Genomic DNA, 20,003 nt, shown 5'->3' with positions numbered 1-20,003 from the left:
AGCTCAGTTGGAAAATAATTTGCATTAATCTTTAGAAGTCCAAATTCTCCGAACATGATAGGCTAATAAAAATTAGTTGAAATCATCAATTATTGCAAAAATCTATAGCTAACATGTAGATTGCAAGAATGATGGAAACGTTTCCTTACTATATTTAGTATTCAAGACTATTTTGATAATGCCAGCAAACAGTCTTTTTTGCACTGAAAATTTAAATTTTACTATGGAAAATGATAAATTGAACTTTTCTAAAAAACAGGTAACAGAACTTGACGGCATTTCAGATTAGGTAATTTTATTTCAGATTTAAATGGCAGCATATCCCAAAAATGGAAGAGACTTAGAAAGTGTTGCGCTTCCCTTCGAGGTAGTAATGTACACCATACAGAAACATCTAAAAATACACTTCTCGAGTCATCATCACCTCATATTCTAGTCAGTACCCCTCACACTACTTCGTCATTACGTATACCAAACAGCACTAAAAGGAACAGCGTCCAAGATGTACTTAGAGCAAAATTGAGTCAAATCCATGTAGGTAAGTACAAAATTGGTTTTCATTGAGTCTCTCATTGAGTAGGGTAATTGTACACAAAAATGTAATAAGTAAACCTTTTCATTCTTTACAAATATATGTGCATTTATCTGGGAGTTCCTTTTTTTGTACTCCAGATATTTCACACTTTGATGGACTAGTTACCTAATATTTATGCAGCACATAATAATGTTCATTTATAGATAGAGGTCAAACTTATGCCGAAATAACAAAAAACATTTTTCCATTAGAATCACACGTTTCGTTAGGTTAGACCAAAAATTCTAAAAATCTTTATAGAAACGTAGATAAAAAGGTCTAAAAATTGAAGAATTAGACTTTTGCTGAATTTAAAGAAAGTGCTAGCCATACTATTAGTTTACAGTTTATTTTCTATATTGTAGTATGTATTTCTGCGATTGTATATTACCTATTATCTTAGGACGTTTCTTGCTTTTCTTTATAGACCAGGTTTTCTTGACTCCGCTTTCATTAGCCAAAGAATTGATAAATCTTCGTCGATACGTCTTCGGCAAATTCTAATTGGGTTCTATTGGCGATATCTAGCCTTTGAATTAATTGTTGTTTTTCTACTTTTTTTAGAATATTTGTTTTCACTTCATAAAAGGTATCTGATACTGAATAAGTTCATATAAAATAAAATTTGCGTCAATATATCATTGAATTTTTGAATTCTTTGCCTCTTAACTGAAAGGTAAAGAGCTACTGATAATGATGAAAAAGTGGTTCACTGAATTTAGATGTGGCCGTACAAGCACAGAAGATGTCTGAACATTCTGATCACCCAGTTGAGGTAAAAACTGAAAAAGTTCACGATAGGGTTTTCGTTGATCAGATATTGAAAGTTGGAGAGATTGTGGAATCCATTGACATCTCACATAGCTCAGTTATTCAAAAATTTACATACAAATTCAAATTCAAATGCTATCATGTAATAACTTCGCCGAAGTATTTGACGTTTTACAACCTCTATATTGATAAGTTTTGTGCCCTTTTTTATATAATTCACATAAACCACTTTCAAAACAATCAATATTACACCAACTTATTGAATCGATTTATTGGAAATTTGAAAAAAAACGACCATATTTGGCCAAGAAAATTTTTTTTTGCACGGGTGTGTACATGTACAATTTTGTTAGTGGAAATACAATAATTAGGCAAACTTAGAATTGCTCCATGTTCTCTCATTCGTCATATTCTCTATATTTGGACCCTAGCGATTATTACTAGTTCCCAAAACTTTCCTAGACAAAAAGAGATTTGAATCCACGGTGATGTCATTTTACAAACAAATTCCTATATTGATGACTTGACAAATCTTATTATTTTGGAAGGGATTGCAAAAAATAAGAGTAACATTTTAGAAGTAGTATAGAGTTTAAAAGAAGTTTGAAAGATGAAATGATTTTTTTTGTTCCAAACAAAGTCACAAATTTATCGAGTCGTTATCGTAGCTAGTAAGAGTTATTTCTAATATAAAAATATTCATGTGTTGAATACTTCTAAATTCTAAATAGGATTGACGTGCCTTAAAAAAAGTGAAATTTCGATAAGCGACTATGGGTTTTGTAAAAGATGATTTTTGATATTCGGATGCCCCATTTCGTATGTAGTTGAGAGCCACTTTTCAAGAAACCACAGTTACTCTTACAAGAATACCCGGTATAGCCTAATGGTAGAAAACTCTAAAGTATCGCAAATGGCAAGTAGTTATCGTTTAACTAATAATATGATTGTTATTACGTTATAAACAAGAAATGGATAATTTGTATTAAAATTAATAGAATTCAATTGAATTATACAATTGATCGCCATATGAGATAGTAAAAATAATAAGCAATAAGTAAATACTATTATTTATTTTTTAATAAATTATAATTTTGTATATATTTTTTGTATCATATTTAACATGTCCGTCCCTGTAATATACTGAAACGATATAGGCGAATAAAAAGTAACCATTTTTTTTTATTTTCCTGTCTATCTTTTCAATGACCTTGATTAATTTCAAAGGATTCTCACAGCACACAAATATCAATTGTTACATACCTTTCAGCACACGTAACACGTATATAAGGTATCTACAATAATATACATTTAAACAATACCTATTGATGGACACAATATAATACAGTCTGCGATACTTTTAGGAGTGAAATAAATATGAATGAATATATATATATATATATATATATATATATATATATATATATATATATATATATATATATATACATCAAATCTATTCATTTATTCAGGAAATATTTTCAGGTTTAAGAAAACGACGAGCGTTGTCAGTTCAAGAGTTTTCTCATAGTCCTAACCAAGAAAAACCTACAACTTTTTACGTTCCGTCCCCTTATCCAGATACCACCATTACGCAAAACCGTCGACCCCGGTCCCGTCAACGAGCTGTCAATTCTCTCTCCTTCACTCCAACCCAGAGTAGGGAGTACATAAAATGTCAAAGCGGGGAATGGGATGACCTTCCTTACGAACCACCTCCCGATTACGACGTGGAAGAAAAACTTCCTACCCGTAGATGGTCTGTGGTGGCCTTCAGCAAGGGTGCAGAAAAAACAAAAGCAAAAATAGAGAATGTGAATATAAAAATACCGAAGACTAAGCTGAATAAACAGTATGACCGGGCAAGGTCACAGTCACCCAGCTGGAATAAATCAGCCGCGAATACGGTTGATAGCGAGAATAGACGAGTGGCCAACTCGAAAAGTCATTATGAACTCATAGGTGCTAGGAAAAAACCGGAAGGCGGACGAGACCGCGGACGTGAGCAACAGGTAACTAATTGTTTTGAAAGCTTCGTTTTTATTATATTGCATAGGCGGACTTATTTCCTTTCATTAGTAACATTGCTGATACAAATGAATTTTCTTTAATTCGGTATACTTAGGTAAATGTAATACATAATTATATATATATATATATATATATATATATATATATATATATATATATATATATATATATATTATAGAAATAACAAAAAAACAAAAAAATTAATTTAGTTGCATTGTTGCATTTATAGAAAAAGTACGCCTCCTTTTACTTTATCTGAACTTCTAAAAGAAAATGTAGGCAAAAGTATTATATGTATTAGGATATATTTATTTTCTTGAAACTCTATTGTTGTTTGTGACATCTAGTAGGGGGGGGGAAGAAGCAGGTACACAGAACATGACCAGAGTACATGCTTCGAATACAGCCCCTGCTGCTCACTTCTCGGTACGCCTATGAACTCTCTAAGTAATGTTAAATGACCATTGTACTCGTAGAATATGTAAGCACTTCTGTATGAATGTAAAAGTTTACCGTTAATCTTAGAATAATACCCACATCTGGAGAAAATTATTGTTGAACAACTGATTGCTTAGATGTTTGTGTCACTCTTATTTCTGGTTGGATATTTTAATTCTTTCACTACAAATATGCCAAATAATAAATATTGAAGGTTTACTAAAGAGGGACTGTTGCTACTACAATATATTTTGGTTCGGATATACAGACGGAAAAAGCATCTGCGCTGCACTGACCGAAGGGTAGATATTGTATGAAAGTTTAACAATGACTTTTTAATTGCCAATACACAGGATGTCGATGCTGCATTTATAGCCATAAAAATTATAAAATCATTTAAAATTTTCGCACCATTCGCTGTTTACTTTTATTACACTTAGACAATGTTATGTATACTAAAAGGTAGTCTATGTAATGGAATAATGTTATTTTTTATACGCACACTTTTTACTAACATTCATTATCGACCTAACTAAGTAAAAGTGAATTGTATACAATAACATGATTATTAAAACGCACATGAACGTGTGAAGAACAAACAGTTTTGGTGTAGTATACTTCAGTATATAATATCAACGGTGCAACTTAGTTTTGAATTGTAACTATGATATTTCATTGAGATTGAGATTTGAAATAATTTTATTATCTGATACTCGTTATAATTCTCCTAATATTACTGTTTAGCAGGTTGAAGAGATTATTTCCGTTTTTTTTTTAATATACGGAATAATAAATTATCAAGAGCCAAACAATTACTAGAGGTGTTTATACATTTGTACTGAACACTGTTAATACTTCTTATACCTATTTAAATTTATTTCTTAAATGACATTTACATACTCTTGCATAGCTTTTAAATTTAAAAAAAGTGTTTTCGTAGTGAGAATATGGCAAAATTTAACACCAAAGTGTACTAACTCTAATATATTTCGAACTTTCGAATACTTATGTGTTCATCGTCTGGGAAATAATTAGTTAAGATTTGCTGCGGTTTAAAATTGTGTTAATTCTATTAAAAAACGTTAAATACATCGATTTCGAAAATCAAGAAGACATTTGATAGTTATATTAAGGTATTGAGTATCATAATAATTATCTTAATATTTAAAATGCCGCAAATCTTAACTAATCGATTTTCAATTTTTTTGCATCTGATGGCGAAATTAAAAGTTGTTCTTCACAAGATCGAATGAGATAATTATTTATTTGTTTTTGATATGAATTTGTGGAGTCCTGTTTAATTTGTTTGTGAGTTGTCTTATCATTCAATAATTACATCATTTTATAATTATTTTTATTATTTTATTTTATTATTATGATTTTATGATTGGAAAAAAAACAACAAACAACAAGCAATATAAAACCTCAAAATATAACTAAAACTAAAGAATTTATCAAACAAAAAAATCTCAAAATTTTTAAAGCAGATAAATCTAATAAAGCTGTTAATTACTACCCCCTAAAATATATGGTCTACCAAAACTATATAAACCTGACATACATCTACGACCAATTGTTTCAAGTATTCAAACTTCTTCCACCCAATTATATAATTATTTGAAAAAAGATTTATAACAAAACAAATACAATATATTGAACACATGGAATTACAAAGAAAACATTAAAAATATGAAAATTCCTAACGAATATGTATTATTTCGTTAGATTTTTATACAAATATTCCTATTATAATTTTGAAATATGTATTTATGGAATAATGGAAAAAAATCTAAGAACACACGGAAATACCTCACAACGAATTCATCAAAGCTGTAGAACTAACACCATATAACGAACATAGAAACAAATTGATGGTTACGTTGTTGATCATCAATATCAAGTGTTATGGCATAATTAGTAATGAAGATTCTTAAGGAAACTGTCTTAAGCAAACTAAATATAAATATTCCATTTTTTCCGTTATGTATATGATTGCATTAATGCTCTACCAAAAAAATAAATTGCAAACATAAATAAAAAATTCAATTCTTATTGAATTATTATTCTTCAATTTATCAATTTTTTTGGTATTTAATTATGCCCTCTGGCGGTGGACCTACAACTCTGTAAATAATTTCCAGGTTTTCTCGAGGTCACTTTTGTTATAAATTTTTTTCCCGAAGCTGTACTATAAACGGTTCCCGAGATATGGCCGAGAGCCATTCTTATTGGAAAATCCGGTACAACTAATGAACATTAATTTTTCTTGAAAACAGATTTCTATTTTGATATTTATGATGTAGGTGATCTATTGATTAAAATAAATACGCAAATTGTGATGGAGACTGAAAGTAGTCAAAACGTCAATATTATATAGGCTTTTAAACGAAATCTTAACTACGATTTAGAACTCATTTAATGTCCTTAATGTCATTCATATACTGTTAGAACTTCCTAAGTTATGCATACATATTAACACATATTAACATACATGACACATTAAAAAAACATGATATATATATATATATATATATATATACATATATTTAACATACAAATTAAAAATGGATTTATCTGTAACCGCAAACGTACCATGTGTCATCATTAGGTAGCTATTATTCATTCTGAATACAAAAATACAAGCTGTTCATGTAGAGTGTTTAAAAAGTCTATAAAAAATTCTAAGGAGTTTTTCAAACCATAATAATTAGGGAAGTTAGGTGTCTAATGATACAATAGTGATTTATGTTACAGTGCATGAAGTAATACTTTTGCGCTCGCTTTTGTGAAAATGAAAGGCACGAGCGTAGCTACAAAATCTAACATAAAATCTGATTTCAATAACTCAAATTTGTATTCACCATGAAATTTGAACAATTGTTTATATTATCAATTATTACATTTGGTATTTTTTTTTTCTTCAACTGTAATCTCGCTATTAAAAAATTGTAACGTTATAGTTTCTATTTTTGAGGTTGAAGGTGTCCCAGTATCGAGAAAATCGACAAGTGTCGATTTGGGCTTTGGCTCCTCCAGTTCAGAAGTTTCTACTATGGGCATATGTTCAAATTCTTGGCTTTCTACTTAATTTTTTGGGCCCTCTCTTTTTTATTGTTAAGAGAATTTTCGATGTAGCCTTCTGCGATGGTAGATTTCTACCCCTGCGACAGTAGATTTCTACCCGCCGCGCCGTGTCGTTCAACTACTTTTATATCTAATCGCGAATCGGCGAGTAGAGAAGCAGGAAATCGCCTGAAACGGTGACCTGTATAAAATAGATTCTGCATATTTGATATACCAGACAAATCCATTAACATTACCTGCAATAGTTTCGATCCCTGTATACAATTTACTATAGAAAAGAAGAATACTGAAACATCGGTACCTTTTCTTGATACTAAATTTATAAAAAACGAAAATAATAAAATTTTAATTGACTGGTATATGAAACCAATCATTAAATTATTAAAACAGATGAAAAATAGAGTACTCAAAATTTCTGATCTAATTTTTCATAAAAAAAAACATTACAATACTTTACAAACTTTTTAAATGAAAACTCATATCTTCCATATCTTTTAAAATGAATTTTGTATAATACATCTGACATTAACAAAAACATTGAATCATCATTTTCAAACGTCATTTCTAACATTTCTATTCCATAAATTTATACACCTTTACCATATATAAAATCAGTTACTAAACTTTGTGGAACCTTTAAACAGTATAATGTTAAAATAGCGTATAGTCAAACCTTTAATATTCAATATATTGTTACTAAAGTAAAAAATAAAACACCAATTAATAAATTTATTGTCATTTATATTCTAGCCAATGAATATTCAACTACATTCATAACAACCTAGCCTATTGAAATTTAATATTATCCATAAATTTACCAATCAATATTGAACATCATTCACTACAACTTACCCTTTCTAACCTAAAAAAATTCAACTTCATTCATAATCTAACCAATTAAAAATTGATAAAAATACCTATAGTAATCCGAATCAATATTTCAATTTGTTAATAATTCTACCAACGTCAATTTGAATATTGAATTTTGAAACTTATGAATTTCAAAAAAAATTTTACAAGAATATGATTCAAAACCACCGAAAATTGATGAAAATTTTTATCAGAAACTTATTACAATACCTAAAGTCATTCATATATATTTATCACAAATCAACCAATTGATAGCGAGGGAAAACTTGAAGTCGTGTTAATTGAAGGTGAAAAGGTTGAATCTTAAACTACTCTATAACGGGTATTTATTCTTAGAGTTTATTATCTACAAATACTGAAATTATCGTAATGCCATTGGATGTACAATATTTTGGTTAATCCTTGAGAGGTATAAACAAATAAATTCCATGGTTTTCCCACTCTCGAGCACGAAGCAAGAATTAAATTTACGGATTCTACGCAAAAACAACTTTGGCTGAGATGTGTTTCTACCTAATAGCGTTTTCAAAGGTTCTGGTGGCGGATTTTGTGATGGCAGTGAATTTTTCCAGATGCGCAACATAAACCGGCCAATTCACCTTTGTATTTGAAAGCATGACAATATTGACATTCTTGGTCCATACTACCAATCATAATTAGAGAATGTGATGAATAGTCTATTTCAGGGTCAGATTCAAACGCAAGGCGATTAAACGATGCTCGTGCCAGTGCTCGATGATTTTGCACCCGCTGTTGCTCATTTACTCTGTGAGGTCGGTCACTCGTTGACGCGCCTCTCGCTGCCTTAATGTATTAGCACGAAGACATTGATTGCGTTGCTCTGAATTCTCATTTGCACGTGAGTTTGCTATTTGTTCTCTTACATTGACATTAGTTCTTATATTGTTCTGTTCAGTCGGTGGTTATGGACTATTTGCACATTATGAGAACGTCGACGAATATTTCTTGCTCTTCCGTGAAGACGTGGCAACAACCATTGTAGGTAACTTCTAAATGTGAAAGTTTACAGGGCTAAACAAATATTGTAATTATAATTTCATATAATTTCAAACGTAGATGCATTAAACTCGAGAAGAAATTGTTTTCTCACCTGCAATTAAACATATCAGAAACATACCTTTTAGAAACAGAAAGTGAGTTCTCTCAAACAAACAACTTTTTGCTAGCAAGCTATTCTATCCAAACAGAAGTGTGAAGTTGTTTGTTTTCAAGAAACCAATTTCAAATAGAATAACAACGAACCGCTCATGCAATTAAACAACTTTTGCAAGAACTGAATAGATACTGAAACAGCTAGCGGAGGAGTAGCAATATTTGGGAAAAAATCTCCGTGCTGAAAAAATCACAATCCATACAAACCTGGAAGCCGTAGCTATCGAACTACACACCAATCCAAAAGTAAATATCTGCAATGCATATATTCTTACAGCTTATCAAGTAGATGATGGAGTATTAATTGAATTATTTAAACAAATTCCTCAACCTAGGTTAATAGTCCGTGGCTTCAACGCCCATAACATCACGTGGATATCCACATCAATAAACGACAGAGTTCTCTTATTAAGAGATACATTTGAAAACGCAAATCTATTTATCGTAAATGATGGAAGACCAACTGGATTTAACATACAGTCAGGCCAAGGTTCATGTATTGACCTCATTATGTGTGAATCCAATTAAAATTCCGACACTTTCCTGGTTCAGGTTGGACTATAGTGACCACTATCAAATCGTTATTCACAACAATATGGCTACAGTATAAATTTCCTGAAAATTGGCATGAATCCATAATAATTGCAATACTACAATCACAAAACATGAGAACCAATCCTGAATCCAATCCCCACATGTTCTATGTGCATACTAATAGAAAAAATTATAAACAACAGGTTGCTCTGGGCTTTAGAAAAACGAAACCTTCTTATACTAAAACAAAGCGGTTTTATACAACATAGATCAGCCCTGGACAAATTGATAGACTTGGAAAGTGATATCAGTGAAGCATTTGCCCCAAAAAGCAGCTGTTTAGCTATTTTCTTTGACATTAACCGAGTTTTCCACATGGCATAACTACATCATAAAAAAGTTATACGAATTTAATATACAAGGACATTACCTGGTTTTTATTCAAAACTTCATAGGAAAAAGAACAATCGAAGTAAAAGCCAATGGTACCATCTCCGATAAAATATATTTTGAAAATGGTATAACTCAAGGTTAATCTTCAGTCGTACATTTTTTATTATCGAATTAAACATACTACAAATGTTAGACAAAATCGAAAACACCAATAAAATTTCTTAGTATACTGTTTAACCACACATTGAGCTGGAATCATCATATTAGAAATCTTCTCCCAGCTTGCAACAAACGACTGAACTTATTGAAAACGCGAACGAACAAAGTATGGTGTGCAGATCGACAGAAATTACTAACAATTATTCGATCAAAACTAGACTGTTGGTAAATTTTATATTCATCAGCTAACAAATTACTTCTAAAAAAATTCAACTCCTCTCCTAATTCAGCCTTACGTTTGGCAACAAGTGCATTAAAAACAACACCAGTGGAAAGACAAACACAAGAATATATTTGAGCCTTACATATGCAGCAAAAGTAAAATCCAATCCCTTCAATCCTACCCTCCTAAATTGCTTCTAAGAAATTCTCAAATATTTTTCTCATGAACCCAGAACCATCAAACCTTTCTATGCTAGAATTAGATCCTATCTAAGCGAATTAAATTTATTCCTCCCCGAATGCCTTCCTATCGAATATTTCCAGACTCCACCATGGACAATAAAAATCATCAAATTCAATACCCTGCTAACCTCATTCGACAAACACCACACCAACCATACGCTAAACATAGGATACTTTAGTAACTCTCGATGAATACAAAAACTTCATACATATTTACATAGATGCATCGAAATCTCAATATGGTACGGTTAGGTTAGGTTATGTTCAAAGCCCCAACCAATTTCTCTTCTAAATTATATGCACAATGTCGAGCTGCATCGCCAGACGCACCTTATCACCACATACTTGTATTCCATTACTTCGATCCAAACTCTTCAAAAAATTCAAACCTCAAATTCAATCAAAATTAAGCAGCAACTGTCCATTTTTTTGGATCCCTTGGGAGAACAAATGGTCAACATCCACTTACAAGCTTCGTGAAATGAAAGCCCCCGTGAAACCATGGTCATTGCTACCGAAAAATGGAGATTAAGCTTTTCTAACGCGTCTTGGTCTAGGCCATACGTGACTGACCCACAGCTATTATTCGATGCAAAACCTGAACCTAAATGTGACAACTGCAATTGCAAATTGACTATAAAACACATAATCGCAGTGTCCATCTTTCAACGCAGAAAGATCATCATAAAATCTACCACTCAGAACAATATCTAAAAATTTGGGACCTAAATACAATATTATTAACCACACATATCACCTCAGACAGATTTTGATCATAAACTGTAAATCTATAAATAAAGTAGCAATATTCAACTTACTGTTATAAAAAGTGAATCACTAATAACCAGTATATGGTTGATGCAAATTTTGTAATAAAAAACTCCTATATTATTTAAGAGTGTTAGGCACTGTTTTAAGAGATTTTTGTCTTTTTCACTAGTAATACTACTAATGAAAAAATATTCTATTCGTAATTTCCAAGTTTCGTTTACTGATACTAACAAAAGTACTAATACTTGTTTAGCAATTTCAATTAGTCCCTATCTAAATTGTTTCCATAATTCACATATCCATCATATTTTGAGCCATCGTATTCAAGGTACTGTCTAATTGCCATCTCGTCCATAACTAAACTACAAATAACAGGCTTAGAAGAATCTTGAACTTTAATTTTACGAAAATATAAAATTTCTGAAGCGAATCCTAGATATATGCTTTAACTAAACAGTACGTTTCATTTAGGGCGAGGTAAACAATTTTCAAATTTATTTCTGATAATCATATGCGCGGGGAGAAAAAAAGTGCTAAGCTAAATGATTGCAAACATTTCAACTGTAGTCAATAAGTTTTTGACATGGCGTTACCTACAGTTTTCCTGTGTAGCCTCTGAACAATTTGTTTTATTTCCAAAATTCTCCAGAAAATGTTTTCATCTTCATCGACAATCAAATTTTTTTCTTTAGTTCTGTTGTTATATTTTTTAATGATTTGATGACTCTTTGTTGTCTCCATACAATTTCCAGTAATTTCCGTAATTGGATTGTGTTTATTTTATTTCGCATTTCCATGAGCTTTTGAAGTTCTTTTCTACAAGGAGTATCTTCTAACTTTAGAGAATACCAAATTTTGAGAGTCTGAAGGTCGGACAATTACTGAAGCAGTTTCATCAAATGCAGCTTCATCAGAATGGTAGCTAGAACTGAACTAAAAATACAAAAAAATAGTGATATTTATCACTATTTGTATTATCGATATTAATAATTCTGATTTGTTTTATATCTAGTTTTTCCCTTATATTAATGTTATGGAATTACTCACCAATATTATATGATAGCTTACACTTACACAAGATATTCCTGAACTTTCTGATAATTATAGATTATTACTTTATTCACAATTTTATTTTGTCACTCCCACAATTTAACTGTATACTTCTCACATTGGATGCAGGACCGCACTGAGAGAATAGACAATATTGTAAAAAGTATATTATTAAATGAAATTAAAGCTAGAAGCTTTTTATAAATAATAATGATATGTTAAAATTGAATTTGATATATTTGTTTGAACTAAAAAATAAAAATGATACAATTATCGAGTGAAACTATGATGTATTTTTAAAAATTTTCAACATATCCACATCTGTAGATCATAGTTATTGTTATAATATGTACTTAGACGAAAAGTGATTTTCAAAACGGGGTTTTGCAGTTTTTGAACGTCCACAAACACTACAACCAACCATTATCCTGAAAACTAATTTATATCACTGATGATATGTATAACGTAACTAAAAAACCAATTTAATCTTAGAAAATACTATTATAAACTAAAAACAGATAGGTAAGTAATAATTGGACATATATAACATAAAAACTAACTTTGCAACAATGACCAAGCAAACAGTGAGTCATAAAATGATTATCCAAAATGGCCGACCTTGTTTCTTTTATTTATTATGTGAGATAGCAGACGCTTCTTCCTTACTACTTTATGTTATAAGCCTCGGCTAAACATCTTCATATTATATAAATCTTTTAGCATATCATCTGATACTGAGATATTTTTGAAGCGTAAACATCGTTTCATTTCATCTTTTGGAGATGCGAATGTAGGAGATTTTTCAGGTTACACATTGTGGTACAATGCATTCTCAAAGACGAGAACACTACGCAGTATTTAATTTGGTATCAGTTTGGTATCAAACCATTTTTTGTAGAAGATAATCTTCATGTTGTCATGATATCAGCCGACTTTATTTTTTACTTAAACTAAGCGAAACATTTTCTCATTCAGCATGAATATGACTAACCGCGGCTCCTTTGACACTAATTCCCGTAGCTCTTCATTATTGTTATCAGACCAATCTTTTTGTGTTTTTTTGTATGAGAAAAATGAATATATGGTTCCTCCGTGTAGGTAATTATTTATTATTACTTTTTCGCAAAATGCTATCATCTATATCCACTTTGATTAACGATTTACATTTAGTTTTTGGTACGCAATTATGCAACATCACTATTTTCGATGTGTTTCGATGTACCACTGATAAACAATGTTTATTATTCGGCCTCCTTTTAGGAATTCTAGCTGTTGCAATGCCTCAAAGAAATAAAACAAAAGTCCAGTTTGTTTTTATGTTGACAAAATCGAGCTACTACACATTTGGAATATATTGTTGAAATAGTTTCTACTTAATCCTTCGCTCTAAATTTTATCTGTTTAATTTGACAGTATTTAAATAGTGGTAGAATGTGTTCATTACATTTATTCAGATTAGATCCTCTCATATATAACAAAAATTAACCGAAACAGATTTTCCCGTGTAAATAAAAGAAAGAAAAATTTCATTTGGTAAGTTTCTTCTTTTTTAATAAAAATGTTTTTTTAATAATATAAAGTCACAACGTGTAATATCAGGTTAAGCTTTGTTTTGTTTAACCTTATTACATATTTTAGTACAAATCAACTTGCCCTTCGGTATTCTACAGTCATATTACCAAGAAGTTGTATAACAATTAAAGACTGACCTAAGAACAAAAGGTATCACAATAAAATAGTTGTTTGTGTAAACAACATACCTATTGATCTTTATCTCTTTGAACAGGCTTAACCAAGTAGTTATTTGGTGCCAACAAAGCAAAGTAACTTATGTTAATGGTTACATAAACGGACCGACCCCCGCTTTCTTCTTACCGTCCCACACAGTATTTAATTTTTTTTATCAATTCTGCATTAGCATCAAACAAACATAAAATGAAATTTAACAAGCATAATGAAAATTTGTTGAGTTATGGGCATATCTCTACTACCCACCGACCATTAATGTGAGATATTATTTACGTATTATATACATATTACTTGAATTTAGAGGACATGGACCTGTCTGACAATTCCGATGATAGTTAGCAGTACCGGACTACATGAAATATTGGATAAAATTTTTATTGATCCTAATCATATATATTTCAACTACTATCATAAACATTTCTTCACTATTTGAAATAATCCAAGCCTGCGGTTTTCTTGGTTTACTTTGGAAGTAATGCCGGTAGGTATTAAATACTTCACTAGGAAGATAAAATAATAAAAATGTTATAGTTTAAATTACATGAAGTATTTGTTCCCAATTTAGTAGTGTTAGATTTGATTTGATTTTCAATAATAGATACCCTCAAAAGTCTTGTCTATCGCACATTTGTAAATGTTTATAGATACACTTGATTATGTTAATATATTTTTGTGATGTTTGTGAGACTGAAAAGGCTGTGACCCTAGTTTTCTAGGCTTTTTTGTTAAAAATTTTCCGTATTAATTGTTTGTATTATAAAGGTTCAATTCATTAAATAGTAACAGGTATTTTCGGTGATTTCGACGGATAAGTCTATAAATTATAACTGCCCGCCATAAACTAGTGATTGTATTGTCTGCATTGGTTAGTTATTTTATGTACATATAATGAATCATATAACTATAGATCTGTGTCTGAGAAATCTGTGAAATTTAAGATTAAGCAGTTACTTCTATCTATAGGTGAGATTGTGAGAGTGTTTGAACAGGCCAAGCAAAGGTAAATTATTATAATATAATTTTGAATTATTGAATATTTTAGGAATCTATAGAAGAGTCAGAAGAGGTAGAAGAAGAGGAAAGTAAATTTTGTACTTTACCTCGAGGTGGCAACACTTTCACAATACGACAAGTAATTTTCCAAAAAGGTGCCGACTTTAAACCATTAGGATTTAGTATTGTTGGAGGGAGGGATTCCCCAAAGGGCAGTATGGGCATTTATGTGAAAACAATTTTCCCTAACGGCCAGGCAGCTGACAGTGGGACTTTGAAAGAGGGTGAGTATTTTTTTTATAAACAACTGATGCGCTAACGCTTCTTAGTAACTAGATGCGCATATGAGTTTTACAAATTGTCTCAATTGAATGTTTATATAAATAAATATAAACTATTGTCCATAAGAACGGTAAAATCAAATGAAAATTACTAACAAAAGAACAATTCATTACATGATATGAATTAAAATCAAAGTGCCTACACTTTTATTCTATTCACCCCACCACATAGTAAAATAATCCTATTCTTCAATCATTTTAATCTCCTTCTCATCTTATCTTTATTCTTTCCAAGCGTCGCTCTCTAAGACTTTCCACAAATTTTTTAATGTTCGGCAGGTGTTTCGCTAAAATGATGAACTTTATTAAAACTATGAATGTGGGTTTAACATTCCTTTTTTGTTTGTATAACCACTCTTTAAAAATATATAATTTAATTTGTGTGTCAATTTTCACAGCACAAACTTTTGATTTTACTTTAGCAATTTGCTTTCAAACTTTTGGATGATGGTTTTATTCCAACAAAACCTGTTTTGATTGTTGTATAATAATAACATTAAGTATGTCATATTATTTGATAAATATTAAGTATAGTATTTTCGAAAGTACTATGAAATTATGTAAACGAGATCCTGCAATGGAAACAGGAAAGTCGATGTATTTGAAAAAGATTTATTAAGATGTAAGGTGGTTCCTAAAACAAAAAGTATTTCAGCAGCTCCTGAAATCAAGAGCTGCTGAAACAAGTTTCAAGATGCTCCATCGGAATGAAAAAGAAGAGGGAAATCCATAAGTAGTATACAAACGCTCGATGATAACCGCTATGAAAAATATTCTAAAAAGTAATAAAAAGCTACCGGTACTTATTTGTTTGTTTGTAAGCAAGTCGAATTTTCAATAAAAACTTACAACTTATTTCATATCAGGTATATTAGCTCAGGCATATTTGTATTTTTAATAAAATTATTTAAAAACTTATGAATAAAAACAAACCGAAACATTTTCTTAAAATTAGTATATACCATTTAAGTTATGTTATTTTATACACATAATAATAAAGTTACTTCTGTGTTCAAAGTTGCTTTTCAATTTATATTTTAAATTAGTAGTTTGTGCAGTTAGGGCAGGGTAAGTTATAACTATAATAATTTTTTGATCTATCTTTTTAGGTGATGAAATTCTTGCAGTGAATAGCAAACCTCTTCATGGATGTTCTCACAAAGAAGCAATCAATGTTTTCAAACAAATTCGTCAAGGATCTGTTCTCCTACATATAGGTCGAAGGTTAACCAAGAAACATAGAGATAAAACGTATTAATTTTGTTTTATAGTATAGGGCATCAGTTTGTGTCATTTGGATAATTTATATAAAAATAACTTGAATGTGCTTCATATGCAGAAAACTGGTAAGAGTTTAATAATTTCGTAGATGGCTGAACTTGTCACTATCATTTACAATGTCCTTTTAAATTTAATTTTTATAAATCACACAATTAACATTTTGTAATCAAACGCATAAGGATGTCTGCCGAAGTCGAGCAGAATGGTGCTAATAAATGAAAAATACAAATGAGACGCGCCATCTGTCGGAAAGCAATGGTAAACCAGCTATAGTAGTCTTCCTTTGCATAAGAAGAATAAGAAAATACTTACCATTGGAGATTCGACCATTGACTATTATTCAATATATTCTCGCTTTGTTTCCACACAGTTTGCAAAACTAATGCTTTTAAGTCACTATAAAAATATGATGCATCTTAGAGTCAAAATGTTCGTACACTCTTTCAATTTCATCGTCGCTATTAAATCTTTTACACCTTAACTAGGCCTTCAGTTTTGCGAACAAAAAATAGTCGGACGGGGCCCGATCAGAGTAATATGGTGGGTGTTCAATCTCTGTGAAGGTATGCTCGTATACAGTAGCCTTAGAAAGCGACTGAATTACTTTCATGAAGCAAGGGCACACCCCGGCTGATTTTATTGCACCTTTATTCAATAATTTTTTGACGCAACTGCCTTAATAAGCTAAGCCGCATTCACGGGGATTCCTTAAAGTCAATTAAAGGGATACCCTCACAACCTCAAAATATTCTAGCCATCACTTGTTGGGTTCTTTTCGTGCCCTATGTTTTTTTGGCATGGACTTACCTTTCCGATATCACTCCATAGAATCTCTTTTAGATCTTGGATCATAGTTTCATCACCCGTTACAATTGATCGGATTACACTTTTTTGGTCCTCGTGGCAATGCTCTAAAAATAACTCACATTTTACTCGACGCTACGCCGAGAATCCTAGGCACCCAATTTGCACTAATTTTTATCATATTTAAAAGCCCATGAAGGATCCTTAGAACACTTATTTTGGAAATACCGGTCTGTACTGCAATTTATTTTGCTTTTAGGTGCCTGTCACTTTCATTTTCTTCCATTGTTGAAAATGATGGACACTAGTCACCATAAACATTGTGTTTTTAATTTGTGTTGGATTTAATCCTTCTTTATTACAGCTCGAATCTCAATTTGAGACTTTCCAAAACAACTTGACTGAGTGGTCGTTCCAGCTCTACTATAATTAAATGGATTGAAGAAGCAAGTTAAAAATTTACGTGAAGCTTGTTGAGACTTATTACTGACGTGTGCATAAAGAATATTGCAAACGCATTTTATTTACTATATGCGGCCAAGAACTCATGGAACTAACTCAATACGTACATAAAGGAAACTTTGAAATTAATTTTCACTGAATTGAATTAAATTTGTTACATATAATCTTATTGAACATGATCAGCATCAAAGTAAAGTGGCCCTCAGTTATGTGAAGATACTGGATGTTTTTGAAAATAGAGGAAATCAGTTGCACAAAGTACTCACCCTCGTTTCACTTTTTCTCTATATGACCCTGTATTTCAATATTGCAATATTTGTCCTCACAAGTCTTTCTCTATTTATTTCAGCCAGTTTATCTCGTTTCTCCTCCTTGTTTTATCGTTCAACCCGTTTCGCCATCTCTATATCTAATATTTCAAGTTTCTTAATCACATTTTTTATCAATTTTCATTACTCTCTGTAAGACTATTTAGCAAATGTGATGAGTTTATTATTTTAAACTCCGTTTTCTACTTCTAAGCTAATTTCTACAACCTTTTTTTTACAATATTCATTGTTATTCACATAAGCAATCACATCCCAAAAATTAAATACTTCAATGCCTAGCTGAAAGTTGCCCATAATGAGTTTTCTTTTTTTCACTGTGGATTATTTTGATTGATTTATTATTATCATACAGATATTTTCTCATCTTTAAAACCTATGAGGCAAAAAATGTTTGTTTCAGTGAAAAAGAATCTCATTTTCGCATCTTTCGATATGATCAAATGGAAGCATTCTAGTTTTAAATGACACAAGTTGATGGAATTTTTGATGTAGTAATTGTGCAGTATTGATATATTAGATTCAAAAATAAATATTTTCAGTAAAATATGCGAGATATAATGGGATTGTAATCGTTTCATTTGCGAACTTTGCATTCAACTTAAATTAGTAGTACTAGGTCCTTTCATGTTGTCTAGGTATTGAATGGTTTAAATGTAGTTACTTGCTTTGCTTTATTATTGCCTATTATTATGTACTTATGCACTACTCATCTTAGAGCCGGTATCATTACCTATCCGGTACAAAGTATCAAAAGGATTAGACTCGGTTCAAATAATAAACTTGCGCACTGTGTGGAAGTATCTAATGTCACAGCCTTCTGGATGTCAGCAAAGATGTTTTTTGGTAATCCTAGTTTGGCGATGCTATCGTGCAGGGTATTATATATATTTCTTTAATTTCTCATTGTCCAATACATATTTGTATATTAATTCCCAATTTAATAGTGAAAAAACTAAATTTATTGGCTCTTGTTAAATTCAGCAGATTCAAACCTAACACTTGAATTCTTTGAACTTGCATTTAATTGATGATAATTGGACATAAAAGTGGCGTACAATGTTAGAAGAACATTTCCTTATAACTTTCTTGGACCTCTGACTAGGTTAATAGTAATTTGAGGATTGTGATTTCATTGTTTGTTTCAACAGTTACAGGAAAAAAATTATTGTGGCATATACTGTAAGCACCTACTGGATTTAGGGGTTTGCGGTATATTAACGTAGTTTGGTAGGTACATTCGCAGGATACAACTCAACTCTGCCATCGATGGTATGGGTATTGGTACTTTTACTATTGATTATAACAGGCGTGAATGTCTCAATACTGCAAACTTACCCAACAGAATTTGTTAAACCGTAAATAAGAACCAAAGATACGTTATCAGCTATTGTGCTTATGTATTTTACGTTATTTTCTGTTATATTCACATTTTTTATCGATTATATAGTTATGTATTATTCAATAATTCACCCAAATCTAACATCACTTTATTAATTATATTTGTTTATAATTACTCTTGTTGTTTGGCTTTAAATATGTGATAATGTGTATATTTACTCCATATTCAAATATCTTTATAGTGGTTTTGATTATTTTATACAATAAATTTTTTTTACAAATTATTTTATTTCCAAATTTTACCTTGCATTAACTGATTGCAATATAAATGGGATAAATGTTAAAAAAAATAATGAAAGAAATTTTTTTCTACGATCTATTATGAAATAACAG

At 30.8% G+C, this 20,003-nt stretch overlaps 1 protein-coding gene across 8 annotated transcripts in view; it reads left to right on the top strand.

Annotated features, from left to right (window-relative positions):
• The window catches only part of LOC130451013 (uncharacterized), a 41,653-nt gene extending 21,759 nt beyond the window's left edge, over nucleotides 1-19,894 (top strand). For 2 of the 8 annotated variants that reach the window (XM_056789803.1, XM_056789804.1), the window contains 4 exons: nucleotides 305-538; nucleotides 2,831-3,357; nucleotides 15,105-15,339; nucleotides 16,506-19,894. In XM_056789803.1, the coding sequence (XP_056645781.1) occupies nucleotides 305-538; nucleotides 2,831-3,357; nucleotides 15,105-15,339; nucleotides 16,506-16,654 (1,145 nt within the window). In that variant the 3' untranslated portion in view covers nucleotides 16,655-19,894. Of the gene's footprint in view, nucleotides 1-289; nucleotides 539-2,830; nucleotides 3,358-15,104; nucleotides 15,340-16,505 lie in introns of all 8 variants that reach the window. The other 6 variants (XM_056789806.1, XM_056789805.1, XR_008910663.1 and 3 more) reach the window with 5 other exon arrangements.
• Nucleotides 19,895-20,003: the final 109 nt, after the last annotated feature.

This window comes from Diorhabda sublineata, chromosome X (genome assembly GCF_026230105.1).
Source record: "Diorhabda sublineata isolate icDioSubl1.1 chromosome X, icDioSubl1.1, whole genome shotgun sequence".
Taxonomy (NCBI): Eukaryota; Metazoa; Arthropoda; class Insecta; order Coleoptera; family Chrysomelidae; genus Diorhabda; species Diorhabda sublineata.
The sequence above is the reverse complement of the archived record's forward strand: the minus strand, read 5'-3'. Positions and strand labels throughout refer to the sequence as shown.